General features: G+C 45.8%; 1 protein-coding gene across 8 annotated transcripts in view; it reads left to right on the forward strand.

The window, feature by feature from the left end:
• Positions 1–19,465, forward strand: part of WNK1 (WNK lysine deficient protein kinase 1) — a 2,404,646-nt gene that overhangs the window by 774,947 nt on the left and 1,610,234 nt on the right. For all 8 annotated transcript variants that reach the window (XM_069628604.1, XM_069628602.1, XM_069628603.1 and 5 more), the window contains exon 6: positions 5,810–6,029. In XM_069628604.1, coding sequence (XP_069484705.1) covers positions 5,810–6,029 — 220 coding nt within the window. The remainder of the gene's footprint in view (positions 1–5,809; positions 6,030–19,465) is intronic.

The following is a 19,465-nucleotide window of genomic DNA, read 5'->3' on the forward strand; positions in this document are numbered from 1 at the left end:
AACTTGAAGACCCGTTTGCAAATAGAGTGAGCTAATTTTCATCAGCCGAATAGTGGCATTAAACAAAGGGAGCGTGCTCCATTTATTAATCTTGGTAGCAATGTCTTAAAGGAGTGTGTAAAGTTATGGTCATACAGTAGTTTTGGGGAACGAAAGCCCAAGTATTGAACACTATTGTGGCACCATCTGAAGTCCAGGGTAGTCTCACATTGCACAACTGAATCAATCAAGGGGACCAACATTGATTTATTCCAGTTAATTTGCAAACCAGAGAACCTGCTCTTCTTCCCTGCCAAATATTCTTTCATCCCTTCCCCTACCTATCCAGTTCCCATTGGTACTCTCTCCTGCTCTTCTTCAGTTAGAAACCTCTGTATCAGCTATGCCCCTTTTCACACCACCTCTACTTCCCCAAAACTGCAACGGCGGCTCGCCTCAATCTCTGGTGCCTCATTCCTTTCAAAACAGCTAAGCATCCCTTAACCACTCTTGCATTCTGGACTACTATTCCAGCATAGTCTTTGGTCTCCCCAACTATGATTTCTGTCCTCTTGACCAGATAATTAACATTGCTACCAGTACTCTTTGAACTCCTTCACTTCACATCTTCTTCCTCTCATCGTCACCAGGGTTGGAGGGATGGCTGACTATGCAAAACAGGGCCAGATTTAAATGTCTGTTCACGAAAAGGCACCACCATATCCATCCAACTCAAAAAGACGTCTCGTAAGCTTTGCTCTGCCTCCTTGACTACCCTTGTTGCACCTTGCCCTCCCTGCGTTTCATCTCACTCTCTCATCTTGCTACACTTGCATGGAATTCTTTTCCACTGCAAAACTGTTAAACAGTCCACAACGATTTGTTAAAGACCAAACTGAAAGGCTGCCTCCTCGCCTTTGAGTTACCCTCTTAACCTTCCTCTCATCTGCCTGCTAGCTAAAACATTTCCCTCGCCTCTACCCTGCCCCTCACTTACTACTGCCTCCACTCTAGCACTTCATCCATCATGGTCACATCCCTAACACAGCTGACTGTACCGCTTACCTGCACTTACAAATGTCTAATGTTGGTTGTCTATAATCTGTTGGTCCACCCATGTGTTTTCTCCCGGTGACTGTTCCATTTTCTCCCATTATCCCCCACAACCTGGTCAAAATGTAACTTAAACGCACCCAACTGTAAGAAGCTCTTTGCTTTCCCATAAATCGGATTTCTTATCTATTTTGCGTTATTTTGTAATCAAAAGAGCATTGTTCCTCCCTGTGTATATACAAATAAAATAATCGGGGCAATTAATAGGTATACAAATCCATTGACATATCGGCGATCGATATTGATGATGAAACGTTTATGAATCAATCGAACACATTGTTGTCTAGGTGTTATTACCTTGGGAATAAGTGGAGAGTCACCTATTCTCATCCCCAATTATTTGCAAACGTCTCATGTTTATGCATCTCCTTCAAAAAGGCAATTCCAATTTTGTTGAATAAAGTAAGCAGCCATCTTGGTGTGCTTACTCAGATTTTTCAGACACTGCACATTCCATAAAAACAATTCAACATGGAATAGTTAGCTAAATTGAATGGTTATGCAAAGGAGGATTAATACATATGGCCTTAAGCTATATTCTCATATGTCTAAAGCATGTTAACCTGTAAATTTCTTGACATGCTTACAGTCCATACTCATGTAGACTTCTAAACCAAGATCAAAACATCCCACCCCACTTTACCAGTCCCCCTCCCGCACTGGTAAACGCAAATGGCCCAGGGCTGGAGAAAGAAAGACAGCCAACAGTGGCATTTGCCACTGAGCTTTCTGGCGACAAGCATGCTCGCCACCAAATATCCAGTATGACAGGTCAGCTAGGTTATAGTCATAAAATTGGATACTTTGTACAACAGCACAAAATCATATGAACACATTGCTTAGTTGACCAGAAAGTAGAATTCCAGGTCCTGGCACCCAAGGTTGGGTCAAAACACATCAGAAAAAACATATGTTCCAGGGCAGAATTATGGAGAGCCAGTTCAGCGATTTAGGCTCCAGGCGTTAATGGCAGTAGTGATAAAATGCATGGAGTCCTTCAGAATAGTGAAGAAATTGTCTTTATGATTTTTAATTTTGCAGTTAATAGCATGGAGTGTTGGAAATGTAACTCCGAGTTTTGCGACTATCACTAAAATGTTTCTTTGAAGATTGCACAGATGGACTGTAGTCGTCAAACATAAAATGCTCTGAAGATTGATACTGAAGGTCTCCCATCTTGCAGGCTGCTCGAAGGATTAGGTCCCTGTCTCATTAGTTTTGCACTCTGGTGATAATAGGACATGGAGGGAAGCCAAGTGCAGCAACTTCGTGACCTGTGCACTCATTAGATTTGAAAATAATCAGAAAAAGTTTACCAAGGAGATCTGGCAGTACCTTTTCCAGGAATAGTTTCACTGGGCTGGTTTGTGTGGATTCAGACAAACAAAGCTAACGATGGTTAAGAGCGGCAGGATTGATTTTCCAAGTCCTCATTCTTGGCTTTTTTTGACATTCAGGTCTTTCTGTAATGTGGAAAGGCGAGTACCCAAGTGGTGTAGTAGTAGTACATTTTATGAGACACACTGTTCGTCATCTGACATTCTGAAGCAAAGTGGTTCCTCCTTATTGTTGATGGTTAGGGCATATTATAACAATACTTCCTAAGCTCTACTGGAGCTTCTGCTGCATGATGGCAAGATAATCCTCAGAGTGAGAAACCCTCTCCCACTGCGGTTCTCGACTAAATTAAGGTGTCTAACTCTGATTGCCTTTCGGAGGACCCCACCGTCCGAGCCCTAATTTCAGTCTAGCATCAAGAGATGTAGTGGTAACCGCAAATACAGGCCCAAATTAGAGACTGCCAGTGGGCCTGGGTCACACATGTAAACAGCAGCTCAAAGCTGAATGTATAGGTGCAATGAAAAGAAGGCAATCTGCTTCCGAAGGGCCCTGGCATGGTCAGTTATATGCATACCTACTTTATTCTGCCTCCGGCACCCGCAATAGGTTTTCTTGGTGCCACGCTACCAATTAGCACACTAGCATGGTGTAATTGAGCTGCTGTGTAAGTTGGTAAAGAGTGTACCCTTTGAATCCAGATAGTGAACCACCCTTGCATTGGTGCATGATGTGGGCAGCAGAGAGGTGTTGAGGTACGCCATTGAAGCTTAACCTTGCCTTGTCCATCTAAGGAAATCTGGCGAGAGCCTGGGGACCTTGGAGATTAGGAATTGGGGAGAGAAGTGCTTGTAGGAGACTGGGTAAATGCAGAAGGATAAGGACAAAGAGCGACATTGGCAAGCTGAAAATGCCAGCCTCTCACAATTGTACCCCAACTGACACATTTCAAAATCTTGAACAGCAACAATTAATGATTCCTGAACTCATGCCAGCTTGCTGCTGCCTGTGTGCAAGACCACCGCATGCCCCAGGCAGCCGCAGTAAGAAAGAAATCCGTAAGCGAGGTGAAAACATTTGCATGGGATGAAGCAGCATGATCTCCAATGTGCAAGATCACACATTGAGATATCACGTTCTCAAAGATTGAAGATATAGTATACCGCAATGGTGAACCGAGCTTTCCTAATTGGTGACATTTTGCTCATCTGCTCACCACTTCACCACTTCTTACTTTCTAAGATGATTAGCACATTTTGGGACCTGCCCTAATTTGTATCCTTTCTTTCCATGTGTCTAACTGCAACACTAACAGCCTGATTGACAGAGTATTTTCCAATGGGATTGCGCCATTATATAACGCTTCCATAAATCGGCCCCTAAATGTCTTTCCTACTTTTCATTATGCAAATTTAGACTTTTGGGTTCAATAAATATAGGCATTCAACATGTGGCCCTCCGTAGGGTTGCCCATTTATTGACTATTGTACCTGATGCATGCACTACAATGGTCTAGTATTATTTTTCAGCTTTTGTGGTTTTATTTGTATTGTGAAGGTCTAGGAGTAAGAGTTGGACACAAAGGTGGCATGTTGATTGTCAAAGACATTCATCAAGAACACAAATTGTGGGGTTGGAGGAAATCCGAACAAGCCCTATCGCTAAGGGGAGGGCAGGGGGGTGCCCAACCTCAACCAAATTAGCGAATGAAATTGTCGGTGTCAGTATGTCCAAAGTAAAGTTTGGCATCCTGTGTCCAGGTACTAACCTGTCTCCAGGTACGAACCTGTCTCTCACGCTCCAAACTAACAAAAGCTGAAAAGGGAAATGTCTCTTCATTGTCGGCCTGCAGCCCAGCTCCAGCTTCGCAATTCACAAAACAAAAGTTCCAAAAAGGTGCAACCAAAGAAAGAAAAAAGTTCCACTAGACTCAAGGGTTTGATTCCCTTTCCTCAGTCTTTACAGCTTTCTCCAGGTTTATCGTCTGTGGGCAGACACTTCCCCTAAGCAGTTCGACCAGGGAAAATAGCTTGGTTCTCTTCTCCCAAGCTCTGCCATGATCCTCAGTAGTCCTCCTCTTGGCCCACTCTCTTGCCAAGTAGGGAAACATTTGTATTCTCAGTTCTGTCTCTCTGTTTCCACTTGCACCAACAGCCTTGGTTTACTCTTCTGCCAAGGTCTGTGAGAGTTGCTGGTAAAAGCAAAGTTTGTATTTCTCTTTGTTATGGTTAGTGGTGCACTACCCCAGTATGGGTCCCAGACCCTCTTTACTTCATTTTTTTTTCTGTTCTTTCTTTAACTCTTCACACCACAGCCTTGGTTTACTCCTCTGCCAAGGTCTGTGGATACCTCTTGTGCATATGAAGTTTGTATCCCTCCTTAATTCTGTTCATGTTGGGTCTTCCCAGGGTGGGGGTCCCAGACCCCCTTCACTTGGTATATATTCCCCAGGGAATATTTTTCTGAATATTATTTTTCACTTCACTTTCTCTCTGGGACTCCCCAGCCCTCAGATTGGCCACCCTATTATTTGCAGGGTCTTGGCCATCACCCTCCTGTTCGGTGGTCTCCCTGGATCTGCGGTTGCTTCTGTGGTTCACGGTTCTCTGCATCTCTACTGTGGTTCAGCTGCGTCCTGAGTACACCAGAGCCGCCTCCCGGTCCTCTTTGCATCTGCAATGCAGTTCAGTGGCTTCTCAGGCACAACAGAGCCTTCCCTGGTCCTCTGCGGCCTGCTCTGCAGTTCGGCGGCTCCCTGGGCTTACCAGAGATTCTTCTGTGTGTCTTTCTGCAGCCGATGCCGTACCAAGAACAAGACCCCATCCTTCTATTCCCTCTCCTTGTTTGAATGGAGCTGACCAATGACATTGTTCGAAAGACTAGAGCGTGTGAATTGGTTCTGGTCAGGAATCCTCCTTGCTTGTTTTGTTGCCTCTTCCATGTCCAGGTTCATGGGGCATTAGGGAATGGGGATTTTGAGGGAAGGTCAGAGGGTTAAAGGGATACCTTGTTCTCCCTAGATGGTCACCACTCTCAATGAAGTCCTCCCTTCCCATGAGATCCTCCTGCAGAGTACCGCCACCATGAGTACTATCCGGTAGCTGCCTCACCTCCCTTGCCTCATGGAAAGGTGCTTTCCCCATCTAAAGTAGTGACTACATTGTGGGATTCATCACAGTATGTTAAAATACCTTGCTCAATTGTGCTTATGATATTTTAATTCATTTTTGCATTGCTAATTGAACAATTTTGTGAATTTTATAAATCTGATGCTTTTTTATCTTGGCTATATTTTGACGGTATCATTTTCTGGCAGACTTGAAATATTAACCTGTTGGCTATGTGTATCTCAATAGAAGTGGCTTTCTGCCCTTTACAGGTATGCCATCAAGGACCTGTTAAACCATGCTTTCTTCCAAGAGGAGACTGGTGTAAGAGTTGAGTTAGCAGAGGAAGATGATGGAGAGAAAATTTCCATTAAGCTCTGGTTACGCATTGAGGACGTTAAGAAGTTGAAGGGCAAGTACAAGGACAATGAAGCAATAGAATTCTCATTTGACCTGGAGAGAGATGTGCCAGAGGACGTTGCTTTAGAGATGGTGAGTTCTTTAAAAACAGTACTTAAACTAACATGGTGTATGCATCAAGTAGTTGTTGTGAAGTGTTTATTTTGTCACAGATCGGGGTTGTAATGGGGTATAACGTTAATGGACGTTTTCCAGCATTGAAAGCTAATGTCTGCTTTAACACTTGGTGGAGTGCTATACATACACCTCTATTGACATGTAATGAATTTTAAAAAGCTTTTGCCACCTTTATTGATGCAGTATGTTTTATCACTGAATGTTAGATTTCTATTGGTGTCCTTCTTACTCAATCTTCTGGTTTATAAGAGGGTGGTTCCGGATACTGTAGACTGAAAATCCAGTTGCCCATCTAGATATCAAACAAAATGTTTAACCGCCTCTTTGGTGGAAAGCATACAAACATACTGATATTGTATCTGTGGACTCCTTTTTTTCTGTTTCTTGAAGTAGACATTTTTCCTAAGTTACGTAAAGTTTCAATAATTGTGATGAACAAGTAAAAGAAGCTAAAAACATAATTTTTGTTTGCAAATTGTACTGTTCACTTGGCTCAATGGAATTTAATATTGCGTTCAGAATGGTGTTCTTGGTAATCAATAAAACTCTTGGAGATTCATTGCAAATTAACTTTTCCCCTTTTCCCCAGAAGCAATGTCAAACATCTTTTTCTCACAGATAGCAGTTTGGATCTTTGATCTTTCACTTTGTTTCCTTGGAAGCAGCCTCTCGCATCCCCTCCTGAAATCTGTTTCTCATGCAGTTCATCTTTGGGTCTCAAGTTCTTGCAGGATCTTTATCAGATGATCTTGCTCCTCTGGTGACCCTATCTGTCTGCAGTTCTCTTGCATGTGGCCCTGTGTCCCTCTCCTCTGCTGGCCTCGCTGCTTACTGCTAAAAGCAGAACCCTTCCAACAATCCTTCCATTGATGCACCATTCCACCTGGTTCGAGCCTAACAAAAGGTCATGCACGTCTCTTCCCCTCTCATTATCCTGGGTCATCACTCCTCCAGGTTACCGCAGCTACTGCCCCTGCCTCAACTCTTCCACAACTCCACACCTCTACTCCCCATGCCTGGTCTCTTCTTGTACCTCTAGATCTTCTCCCCATTGCAGGGGATTATCTGGACCTGTTCTCAATGGTCCAGTTGGTCTACTGGTCTTTTGCTCCGCCTCATCCTCCATCGTTCTTTTCTCCCTTCTAGTCACATGGTCACATGATGGGAAGTTATACAACCTCAGGCTACCATATTGTATTTAGTTGCCATCTTGGAGAAACTCAGGGATGTGTGCTAAAGCAACGGTAATGCATCAGTAGGCCCTACAAATCCCTCTTGCACGTGAAATTGTAGGGCGATCCCTTTCCTTCCATTAAAGTACTGTGCCGCATTTGGAGAATGGCAACAAAGGTTGAAGGGCACAAGAGGCAACTGTGTTTGCTGCACAAATAGGTGTGATGTTTTGAGACATAATAAGACCGTTATAAGAGGGAGACGAATTCCTCAGAATTGTTGGCTTGTAAAAAGAGGATAGTGCGAGGATTTGACGTAATTAGATAGGCACGAGATAACCACAGGGAGAAGAATAAATTAAAAATGCAAAAAACATAAGCACCACTAAAATCTCATGCGCAAATGGATCATTGACTGCAAGGAATGTGAAACTTATGGAGTATGAGCCTGGGAGAGAGGTTTGCTCTTAAGAGTGGTCATGGTTGACCAAAACCTTAATTGATCTATCCAGGCACTCTCCTGTGTAGTGGCCACAGTTTTAGCGATGGGTTTGAATTGAGGGTAATTTCCTGGAACTCGAGAGGGCATTTCCCTCTTTTACACAATTCTTTTTGTGCAGTAAATTGGGTGGATTTACCATCATTATTCTACAAGAATGATTTCTTTTGCAAAATGTTACCCTAGATGGCTACCTTAATACTGTTGTTCAAAAAGCTATTGGTGGCCCTAGGGGTTGCCCCCATGACCAGCTTATAACTGCTGTTCAGTCTTCACGGGCCTCTCGAGTATGATTTTTTTGATGATTCTACATTATTATGAGTGATACTAGAGATTGTCTAGTAGTAAATATATATTGGAGTGAAACCTCTTACACCATAGAAAACTTCATATTAAAACTTGGAGATATTTTCTTGCGATGGTACACCAACTTTAATAAGGATTATGTATTGGTGGAGGGTGCCTAAACCCCCTCCTATACCCCTTGTGGTACCCAGGCAGAGGGGCACCACTTTTGGAGGCTTTTGTGGAGAAGCCTGCCAAAAAGTGGAACAAAGGGCTCGACTTGGGTTGGAGTCACAGAAGAGAACACAAACGCCATTTTAGAATCGAGTTCTGGCAAAAAATACCAACCAGTGAATTAATATTAAATAAATAAACCGCCGGTATGTTCGAGGCTAGAAGAATTAAATAATTAAAGTTGGTAGCCTCGAACAATGGGAAAATCCCATAGAGATATATTCGCGGTCGAATATATAAAAAGTAGTATCCACTGCCACCAGCCAAAACTCGATCAGGGGGGACGGAGACGTGCCCCCCTCGAATAACAGACCTCGGGGCAATCGAATTGCCCCGACCAGTACGTCCACAATATGATGGTTTGTACTGGTTTCTGTTCATAATTTGGGACTAGTAAAGCCAATGGTGACTTTACATGCCCTGGGAGACAGTAGTCAGTCCCAGGGTATGGAGTCTATGGTGGGGTGTCACTATGACACCCCTGTGTCACTGCACTGAGGGTGCTGTGTAACACATAGTAAAAACACATGAGACCCTATGGAGTAAAAGACCCCATAGCCCATAAAACACATTAACAGTCAAAGGAACCCCTCAAATCATGTCCAAGAGTGGGAGAAAGAGTCTCACTCTTGGCAGGAGAAAAAAACAAACTCCAGAAATCCAGCAAAGCTGCTGGGGGACTCACTAGGTTAGGAAATTCAGCCTAAACTGAGAACTTGGTTGAAAAAGAATATGGAATATATATGTATTTGATCTGACTATGGCGTTTGATAAAGTAAACAGGAATTTATTATAGTCTAAATTAAAACGATGGGGTATTTTAAACCATTTACATAAGGGTACTACATTTTCAAAGAAAATAAAAATGTAGAGATCTTTCACAGGGATGCAGTTTAGCTCCCTTTTTGTTTAATTGGGATTTATCATATTTGGGATAAACACTAAATGCATTTTTACCCATAGGGTGGATAAACAAAAGATCTATTGGATAACGTATCCAGATGATATCCTCTTATTCGATAGCACACCAATTGGTCTACAACGTTTACTTAATGGATTCCAGGAATACACTGAATGAAATCATCTAGTAATCCGTCATAACAAAGCAATGTCATGCATGCTACAAGAGGAAAGCAGAGTTTGAAGCCAGAAATGGTGGTTTGTCTCTCATAGATTAGAAATTGTTAATGAGATCAAAGATCTTGGACTGAGAGTCACTGCAAAGCCTAATAAAAACATAATATGGACATCTCTGAGGGGAAAAGCTGCCCAATTGGTGGCTCACTTAAAACACCTTAACGGTAATTTTCGGAAGTTCTCACCATTATCGACCATAAACATTTATGAGTAAAATAATCCCTACTCTTACATACGGATTAGAATGTCACCATTTACTCTGAGTTGAACCTTTCCTTTCTTGAGGGTCTTATCTGGAAGAAAGTTCTGCCCTTTCCAAAAGGAATGCAAATGTCAATTGTTTGATTTGAATTAGGCATAACGTCGATAAATATAAGAGTAACCTTGAAACGCCTCTTTATATGCAAGAAACTAATAGAACCACCACTGAACTCCTTGTTTGAGAAATGTAAAGAAAATACAAAGGAGAAGACAAACTGCTATGTAGAATAATGGGAACAGCTTAGTATAGATAAGGGTATCTCCTTAGAGGAGAACTTTTGTGATGTAGAAGTGCAAAAAAAATGTTTAAACTTGTTGATTGGTGTGAAACCTGCAATGATATCCAGTGCTATGGGATCTTCCCCAGTGTAAAAGAAACCCACAAAAGACTGCGAGATACCGCCCTACATTATGAAATTCCCCTGAAGTCGCATGAGCAATGTAATGATGAAGTCTAGGCTTGATTTAGACAAGAGAAAGCCTATGTAGGTGGGAACGCACTGATTCCGTAACGGCTTACTGTTGCTTTTCTAATACACGCTGTGAGAGCCTAAAACATCTAGTGTTAGGATGTGCTCCCATGATGAACTTGCTTATATGCCTTTTTGGACAATTTGTCTATAGCACAGAATGTTTTTAGCAATTAATTGTGGGAGCGTATTAATCTGGGTAAGTCATTTAGCACTTTTTCACTTCTGTGTAGGATAAACCTCATTTATATGTAATATCAGATGGTTTGGAAAGTAGACTATGGTTTTATTAATCTTATTTATAATATGAAGGATTGGCCCAACAAGCATATGTACTATTGTATGAATTTTAATACTCCTACGTCCCGTCCCCTTTCCTCCATACTGCATGGGACGTCCCTCGCTAGTGACGAGAACAAACTTTTTTCACTTAAAGCATTTCCCCTTTAAATTTAAAGGTGCACGGCCACGGGCATGTACACTCTGCAGGCCCTGCCCTTTGGCGTCTAATCTGTCCCCTTTTTTCATGTCGAGCTGAGCATACCTACTTCACTGCGTTAGTGGTTAAGGCCTTCTCCCTTGTAGTTCCACGTGCATCAGCATTCCTCTAGGAATTTTTTCCTCTTTGGTTTTTGAAATTCACCACCCTCCTGTGCCTCGCCTACCTGGCACATGTCAGTCCAGGCGGATTTTAGTCTGTGCCTGTCGTGTGACTGGTCTTTCCCGGCATCCAATCCCTGTGTGCTCTGTTTTCAGTGCCTGGGACCAGATCATCGCTGGGAAGACTGTGCAGCTTTTGACACGCTTACCCCAGGGTCACTTAAAAATCTAGCGAAACCAAGAGCAAAATAATTTAAAATAAGGGGTGTGTAGATGGGAATTTTTTTTTTTAAATCTTACTCTGAACGCAGGAGTAAAAGCCACATGGGCACTATTCCCTGTGATGGCTCCGAAGCATCCATCTAATAGCACATTTGGATGACTTTTATATTGTATTAGGCACATTTCTCAGTAATGCAGGTCATGCCTGATGGAAGTCAGTTGCTCTGAGTAAATGGGAATCGGATTTTGTAGCACCACTTAGAGGGGGAGAGTGGAGCAGGATATTGTGGTTTACAAATGACGTCTTGAAAAACACTTTAGATTGTATTCAGTTTAAGGTAGAACAGCGAGTACGTCTAACTTTGGCTGCTTCAGAAAATGGACCCTAATTTGAGTACATGTGCTAAATGTGTGGGTGTGGCACTTTTTTTTAAATGCCGTGTGGTGCCCTCTGCTCTCTATATAAGGTGATTAAATATCTTGTTGAGTTAACACGCATTACTGTCTTGATGTAGGTCTCTTGTGACTGCACGTTTGAAGAAAAAGATAAAACTGTACTAAAATGCATCACTGGGACTGACACCGGTGAAGCCCTTTATCAACAATGGCTGGAATAAAAGCAGTGCTGTCTAAATCTGAAGTTAATAAGGCACTTGCTAAGATGGTTTTATGAATTACTCCTTTCCGAGAATCTATATTGGTAACATGAAAAGTCAGTAATTTTTGTTATCTCGTAAGCAGGGCAATGTGCCTTTTAAAAAGGAAGACGTTGAAATTATGCACGAAGAGCATTGGATGGTGATTAGAGGCACACAGACTTGTCCAACGGAAAAAGATGGCAATCCAGCAGAAATATGCAGCAGGGCCACAATAACCAAATGTAAGCTGTAGACTCCGAGTTGGAGCAGAGTTAAACACTAACACCAGAGAAAACGCATTCAAGCCAATATGCTGATCGAGCAAGCAAGACTGAGGCTCTCAAACAGCAGAAGGTCGTGGTGCTGTGAAGGAAGCTGAAAATATAGACTTACCAGCTTGGCATTAGCATGGACAACACCAAATAAAATGTATATAACCAAGGTCAGTCTGAGAAGCTCCATGGAGGATACATGGGCAGGAAACAGAGCACCTGTGCTACAAAGCTTTGCACAGCAAAGGGATTCAAAGAATGTGTACAAAATGTAGTGAAAGCCCCTAGATCCACTCCAAAGGGAAATAAATAACACTAATGGTTGGCCTTATCTACAGTAATAAACTTAATCCATGTAGGGATTCCAGGATCTGGGTCCTAAAATGAAGCAAATGAAATATTTTAAATATCATAAAACCACTATCCTATATCAAGCGTTCATCGAAGGAATACAAAATGATTCATGTTGGGGGTAAAGTCTATTCTGTGACAAAGCAGTCCACCAGTCTCTCAGGTCTCTATATATGATTTGTTATTGTATTTAGATTTGCTTAAACCTTTACAAATGATGCTGGAGGATGCCCCCAGAACAGTATCTAAAACACTTTAACCCACACCTGGCAACATTAACTAATGCATCATATTAATTATTTGTTTCAGTTTTGCATTTAATTCTGATGCATTAGTAAAACATGCAATCATACGTAAAGATCCACAACAACATATTCAAATATTTATTCAGACTTATTTACACGTGCAAGATAGCCGAGAATTGAAATTGTTTAACAATTCGCTGTTTTTTTTTAAAACTAAACATGTGTTCTTTACTTAATGAATTAAATAAAAAAAACATGCTGTATGGCATGTAATGTTCTATCACATGGTCGTCATTTGGGATTGCTCCTATTGCACTTAAAAACCCTTTCAGACCATGACAGCTGACTCCAGAACCCATTACTGCACCAGTCTTCAAGTGGCTAAATCTTGTTACCATATACAGCGTGTGAAATTACTCGGTGGGGAGATGATCAAAGTAAGCATGATCTCCTCGAGTGTGGAAAATCGATTGGTACAAACAGTGATTTCATAGAATGGCTACTTCCAAGTCCCTCTTTCATGGAAGGATATAGCTTTTGCTAATTTTACAGTGCTTTTATAGATTAAAAAAATCATTGCGATAAATCCCCCACATACTCCTACGTCCCGTCCCCTTTCCTCCATACTTATGGGACATCTCTCCGTCCTGAGGGACGGGACCAGGGCACTTTGTAAAAAGCATCCACATTTTTTTCAAAATAGATTTTCCAGACTGTTCATCGTGTCACCGTCGCTTCGCGAGGGCGGATCCCCATCCTCTTTGTTTAGAGTTTTTGGGTCCGGAACACTGTTGGGACTCCTGTTTTTACTGTCTCCCCCTTTCGGTCCGGTCACTTCAATGTCGGTTGGAGCGGTGGGAGGAGGTGATTGGACGGACTCCTCCTTCGCATTTTCAGGCGTTCATCGACGAGAAGAAAAAACGCCCAGTAAGTTCTTTACTTTTCAGAGCACCCCGGCCGGGGGATACCTTTCCGGGTTCCTCTCGAGCCGGGAGGGGCGTTGATCGCTCTGTTACCGGGGTTCGTCCTGAGGGGCCTGTCGGGCCTAATAATTCTACCAGAGTTTTCTCTGAGGGTCTTCGTAAGGGGCCTGTGTTCACCGGAGTACGCTCTGAGGCCCCTCCTGTGGGGGCTGTCTGTAGACCCAGTTCTACTGAATCGTGGGGTAATGGAGCTTGCTCTGAGGCCGCTCTTTCGGCTTCCCTCAAAGACAAAACCGGGGTGCGCCCCGAGGTCTTGGCTGGGCCTGAGGTTACCGAACGGATGTTCGAGGCCCGTGCCGATAAGGCTTCTACCGGGCCTAGGTCCGAGGTCCCTCGTACAGAGGCTAAGGATACCAACATTTCTGAGGGGCCGGGCAAGGCCCTGTCGGTGAAAGCGCACCGTTCCCGCTCTTGTGGTGACACCAGATCTGTTGAGGGGGCAAAGAAGAAAGTTTCTTCTTTTACCGGCAGTGCCGAGGCCCTTCCTTCGAAGGCTCAGTTGGCGGTTGGTATGTCGCAGAAACATTCCAGGCCTCATAGTACCGGCTCTGCCGAGGGTCCTTATGTTAAGGCTAACATTAAGACCCCTGACCCATCGACGGGGACCCTTGCCTCACTTCCTCACGTGCCGCAGTTCCCCTCAGATGAGGACAAAATGGCAGCCGTTCCCGCCACGACCACGGCGGCCATTTTAGGTACTACCCCTACAACTATGCCATCAGCCCCTGGTGTAGGGTTCGGTCCTTCGGGTGAACCTAAGGTCCCTTGTGCGCATCCTTACCGGCCGGTTTATGATTGGAACGCCCGGATGCCTCTTCCGCACAATGTTTCGTTGCCCGTGGGGGCGGCTCCCTTGTTTTATGTGGATTAGTCGGTGGAGTGGCCGGTGTGGCACCCTTCTCCGTTACGTCCCTGGATTTGTCCACCTCATGAGAGGCCTCCTCGGGTTCCGAAACAATCTCCCGAAGGCGCTTTTTTCGGTAAATTTCAAGCACTTATGTGCACCGACCCCATGAGGGAATTTTTGAAAGGGCTTGTCAAGGAGATATGTCCACCCGCGCCTCCGGCTCCACCCGTTCCGCCGGTGGTCCCGCCTCCCTTGCTCGTGGTGCCTCCCCCTGCGCTTCCGCCTGTGCCACCATTGTCCCCTGTGGACAAGGCAGTGCCTGACACGGCTCAGCAGGATCCTGACCTGTCAGATGACCCTCAAGGCGATCAGGACAACGAGGACCTTCCCCGCTCTGTCAGAGCTTTCCATGACCGGGTGCTGGACATGATGAGTTTCTTAGATGTTCCGGTGTCCGAGGCACCTGCTCCACAGGAGGCGTGCTTTCTGGGGCTTTCACCTTGTCTCCTTTGGAGCGTACCGGCCTGTTCTTGCAGAAGGACGTTCTGGCCGAGGTCCGAAGAGTTTGGGAAAAGCCACACTCTGGACTTTTTGTCAATAAAAAGATTGACGCGAGGTACAGGCTGCATTCTTCGGAAGAAGTGGCCTTGTCATCTTGTCCGCCTCCTTCCTCCACAGTGGTGGCTGCGGCTACGTTGTAATCCAGGCCTGCAGCATCCTCCTCCGCGACGGCTACCCGGGTCTTGGGAAAGGAGGACAAGCTCCTGGACTCCCTAGGGAGGAAAATCTTTGCCAATTCGGCTTTGCAGCTCAGGCAGGCAAATGCAGAATTGATTTTGGCGGGAGCTAACATGCGGATGTGGATAGATCTGTCGGAGTTTGAGGAGGACATTCTGGTCGAGAAGTTGGAGGATTTCAGAGGAGGCCTTTCCGATGCCAGGGTCTTAGCCCAGGATCTCCTGGAGGCTGCGGCTCATCACGTAGACACCTCGGCTCAGGGTCTGATGCTTCGGGTTGATAACTCGCGGCAAGCGTGGCTGCATGCCACTAAGTTCTCAAAGGAGGTGCAAGACAAGGTTCTGGACCTTCCATTTGATGGTAAGGAGCTTTTTCACTCTTCTACTGATTTAGAGCTCACCAAAACCAAAGATAGCACTCAGACAGCTAAATCATTGTCTGTTCTGGTTAAAGCTCCCTTCAAGTCTCAAAGGCCGTTGTCACAAGGTCGACCTTCCTCTGGTTTTAGGGGCTTCCTCGACCGCAAATATCGCAGAGTGGATACTCCTGTGGGGAACAATCGCCGTAGACAACAGCGTATGTGGTTTTTCTCCCACTCCTCAGTCTCCTCATCAGGTTCAGGTGGCACCGTCACCAGTAAGCTTGCCAAATGACGGTTTTCCGCGCTTGCACGAGACCCCGGTGGGAGGACGCTTTGCGTCTCATTGGGAGGCGTGGCAGGCCATCACAGAAGACAGATGGGTCTTGTCAGTCGCTCGAGTGGGCTTCCGCTTACCTTTACCCCCTACCCCACCCCTCAACCCTCCTTTTCAGCTGTCGGGCTCACCCTCCCTCAAGGCCAAGGTTCAGAAACTTCTGCACCTCAGAGCTGTGGAACCCGTTCCCCTTGGGGAGCGAGGGGAGGGCTTCTACTCCCGGCTGTTTATGGTGCCAAAACCCAACCAGGCTGGCCTGCGCACCATCCTAGACCTTCCCAGTTCAATCTTTTCCTACCCCAAGAGTAATTCAAGATGATCACGCCCAGCCAGATACGCTCCTCCTTGCAGATGGGCGATTGGCTCAGCGTGGTGGATCTTCAGGACGCGTACATGCATATCCTGATTTGGAACCCACAAAGGAGATATCTCTGCTTCTCTTTGGGAGAGGAGCACTTCCAGTTTCGGGTGCTTCCTTTTGGCCTCGGCTCTGTGCTGCATGTCTTCACGAAGATGTCGGTGATTGCGGCCTAACTTCATCTCCAGGGTATCCATGAGTATCCGTGTTTGGACGACTGGTTCTTATGCCGGGGTGCGCCCGAGGCCTTGGTGGGGCTTGGTGCTACCGAACGGATGTTCGAGGCCCGCGCGAGTAAGGCTGTTACAGGACCTGGGTCCGAGGTCCCTCATACAGAGGCTAAAGCTACCAACATTTCTGAGGGTCTGGCAAGGCCTTATCAGTGAAGGTTGTTTCTCACTGTTCCTGCTCTTGCGGCGACACCAGATCTGTTGAGGAGGCAAAGAAGGGAAATTCTTCTTTTACCGGCAGCGCCAAGGTCCTTCCTGAGAAGGCTAATTTGGCGGTTGGTATGTCGCAGAAACATTCTATTCCTCATAGTACCGGCTCTGCCGAGGTTCCTTATGTTAAGGCTAAAGTTAAGACCCCTGATCCATCGACGGGGACCCCTGCCTCAGTTCCTCACGTCCCGCAGTTCCCCTCAGGTGATGACAAAATGCGCCCGTTCCCGCCACGACTGCGGCGACCATTTTGAACGCTACCTCTACAGCTGCGCCATCGGCCTCAGGTGTAGGGCTGGTTTCTCCGCCTTGTGCGCATCCTTATCGGTCATTTTATGACCAGAATGCTCGGATACCCCTTCCGCACAATGTTTTGTTGCCTGCTGGGTGGGCACCTTTGGTTGATCTGTCCATCCAGATATAGGAGTGGGCCATGCTTCATGGCGTCTGGCTGCTTGCGGTGCACATCCCGGGCCAGCTGAATGTCACAGCGGATGCCCTCAGCCAGCGGACAGTGGTCAGCTACGAGTGGGAGTTGAAGGCGGAGGTCCTCTCATGGATTTTCTTGCGTTGGGGCACACTGGAGGTGGACCTCTTCGCTACGGTGGTAAACAAGAAACTTCCTCGGTATGCCTCCAAAGGGGGACTGAGAGCCTCCTCTCTGGGGGATGCTCTCGAGATTCCATGGTACAACATGAGAGCTTTCCCTTCCCGCCTCTGCCTCTAGTTCATCGAGCAATTGGGAAGCTGAAGAACTCTGTGAACTGTTCCCTTCTGCTCATGGCCCCATGGTGGCCGGCCAGTTTTTTGGTTCTAAGAACTTTAACACCTGCCGGTGTTTCCGCTGATCAGGTTACTAGTAACCCCAGATCTTCTTCATCAAAGGGAACAGCAGATGTGGCACCCCTCCCCACAATCACTCAGCTTGGCAGCATGGTGCCTGAGTTCACGGCTCTAGAGCCTTTGGGTTTGTCTGCGGGTAACATGCGTATTATCCAGGCAGCCAGGAAACCCTCAACCAGATCCCAATACAGGAGTAAATGGCTCAAGTTCTGTCGTTGGTGTTTGGGAAAGCAGTTGGATCCAAGGGTGGCTACGATTGACACGGTGCTGTCCTTCGTGTCCTCCCTAGCAGAGTCGGGTGTTCACGTTCTGTCATGCAGAACTTACCTTTCAGTGGTTTCCGCTTATCTTGCTATAGAACAATGCTCTTATTCTCTGAGTAACCTAGTGGTTAAGAGGCAGTATGCAGGCTTGACACGCCTCTACCCTCCGGTTCGTAGTCCGCACCCGCCTTGGGAGCTAAACGTATGTTAGGGAGAATTCTCTGTAAAGGCTAATTTCCCAAACCCAGTGAGTCCCCCAGCAGCTTTGCTGGATTTTTGGGGTTTATTTTTTCCTCCTGCTAAGAGTGAGACTCTTTTACTCCCACTCTTAGACATGATTTGAGGTGTTCCTTTATCTTTCCATGTGTTTTATGGGCTATGGGGTCTTTTACTCCATAGGGTCTCATGTGTCGTAGCGACCCCCCCAACATAGACTCCATACCCTGGGACTGACTACTGTCTCCCAGGGCATGTAAAGTCACCATTGGCTTTACTAGTCCCAAATTATGAACAGAAACCAGTACAAACCATCATATTGTGGACGTACTGGTCGAGGCAATTCGATTCCCCTGGGGTCTGTTGTTTGAGGGGGCACGTCTCCGTCCCCCCTGATCGAGTTTTGGCTGGTGGCAGTGGATACTACTTTTTATATTCGACCGCGAATATATCTCTATGGGATTTTCCCATTGTTCGAGGCTACCATATTTAATTATTTAATTCTTATAGCCTCGAACATGCTGCCGGTTTATTTATTTAATATTAATTCACCGGTTGGTATTTTTTGCCAGAACTCGATTCTAAAATGGCGTTTGTGTTCTCTTCTGTGACCCCAACCCAAATCGAGCCCTTTGTTCCACTTTTTGGCGGGCTTCTCCACAGAAGCCTCCAAAAGTGGTGCCACTCTGTCTGGGTACCACAGGGGCTGTGGGAGGGGGTTTAGGCACCCTGGACTGAGTTACCTTGGTAACTCGAGTCGCACTCTTGTGTGATTGGCCCAAGTGGTGAGCCGGCCGGCTCACCACTTAGCATTTTTGACAGCTAGGCTGAATGAATGGGGGTTGCTGCATAAAAGCAGGGCTTTGGGGACTGGAACTTCAGAATTCGCCACAGGACCTAAGAATCTGAGGAGGGAGAAGCTGAGCCGACCTGCAACGACGACACCACCGGTGGAGCCCTGTTGAACCGTCTCACCGCTTTTCCCGACGACAGAGGAGATCTCCAATCCGGAGAGTCTTCTTCCTTTGAACTGGTGGGGATAACCAGTTTTGCCTTCTTTTCACCTTCCTGGAGCATCTCGTGGCCGCCTTGCCCGTGCCAAGCACCCCGGCAACCGGAATACCACGGTTTACCACTACCGGGAAGAGAAGGGTATTACCTTTTAACCGAAGAACTCTGCGGGTGGTTTCTTCCCTGGCAGTGCAACGACCTTCATCTTTCCTCCACGGCGAGACCTCCTCTTCCTCTGGACGAAACACCGACTTGCACCCGCTGCCAGGAACAACTGCCCCCCGCTGGAGATTCCTTCACACTTAAGGTACTGTGTCCCGCTTGGCTTCCCTTGCGACAGATCGTTCGGGGTGACAGTAAAGCCTCGACTTTCTAACCTGGGCTAGCCTGGGACAACCTAGCTAACTTTTCCTGACTTTAATTTCATCCTTTTTGTGCGAACTATCTACAAGACTCTTTGGGCATAACCCCACTGGGTGAACCTGGACCTCTTCTGCTTGCTCTCTCCAAGAGTGGGCCTTGCAATTGACTTCCTTGCTCTCCAGGAGAACTCTGCCTATCCTGCCTTACTGTGGTTCTTGTAAAAGTATCGAAACTTGTGTGCTTCATAA

The sequence above is a fragment of the Ambystoma mexicanum genome, chromosome 12 (genome assembly GCF_040938575.1).
Source record: "Ambystoma mexicanum isolate Mex_15411 chromosome 12, UKY_AmexF1_1, whole genome shotgun sequence".
NCBI classification, from domain to species: Eukaryota; Metazoa; Chordata; class Amphibia; order Caudata; family Ambystomatidae; genus Ambystoma; species Ambystoma mexicanum.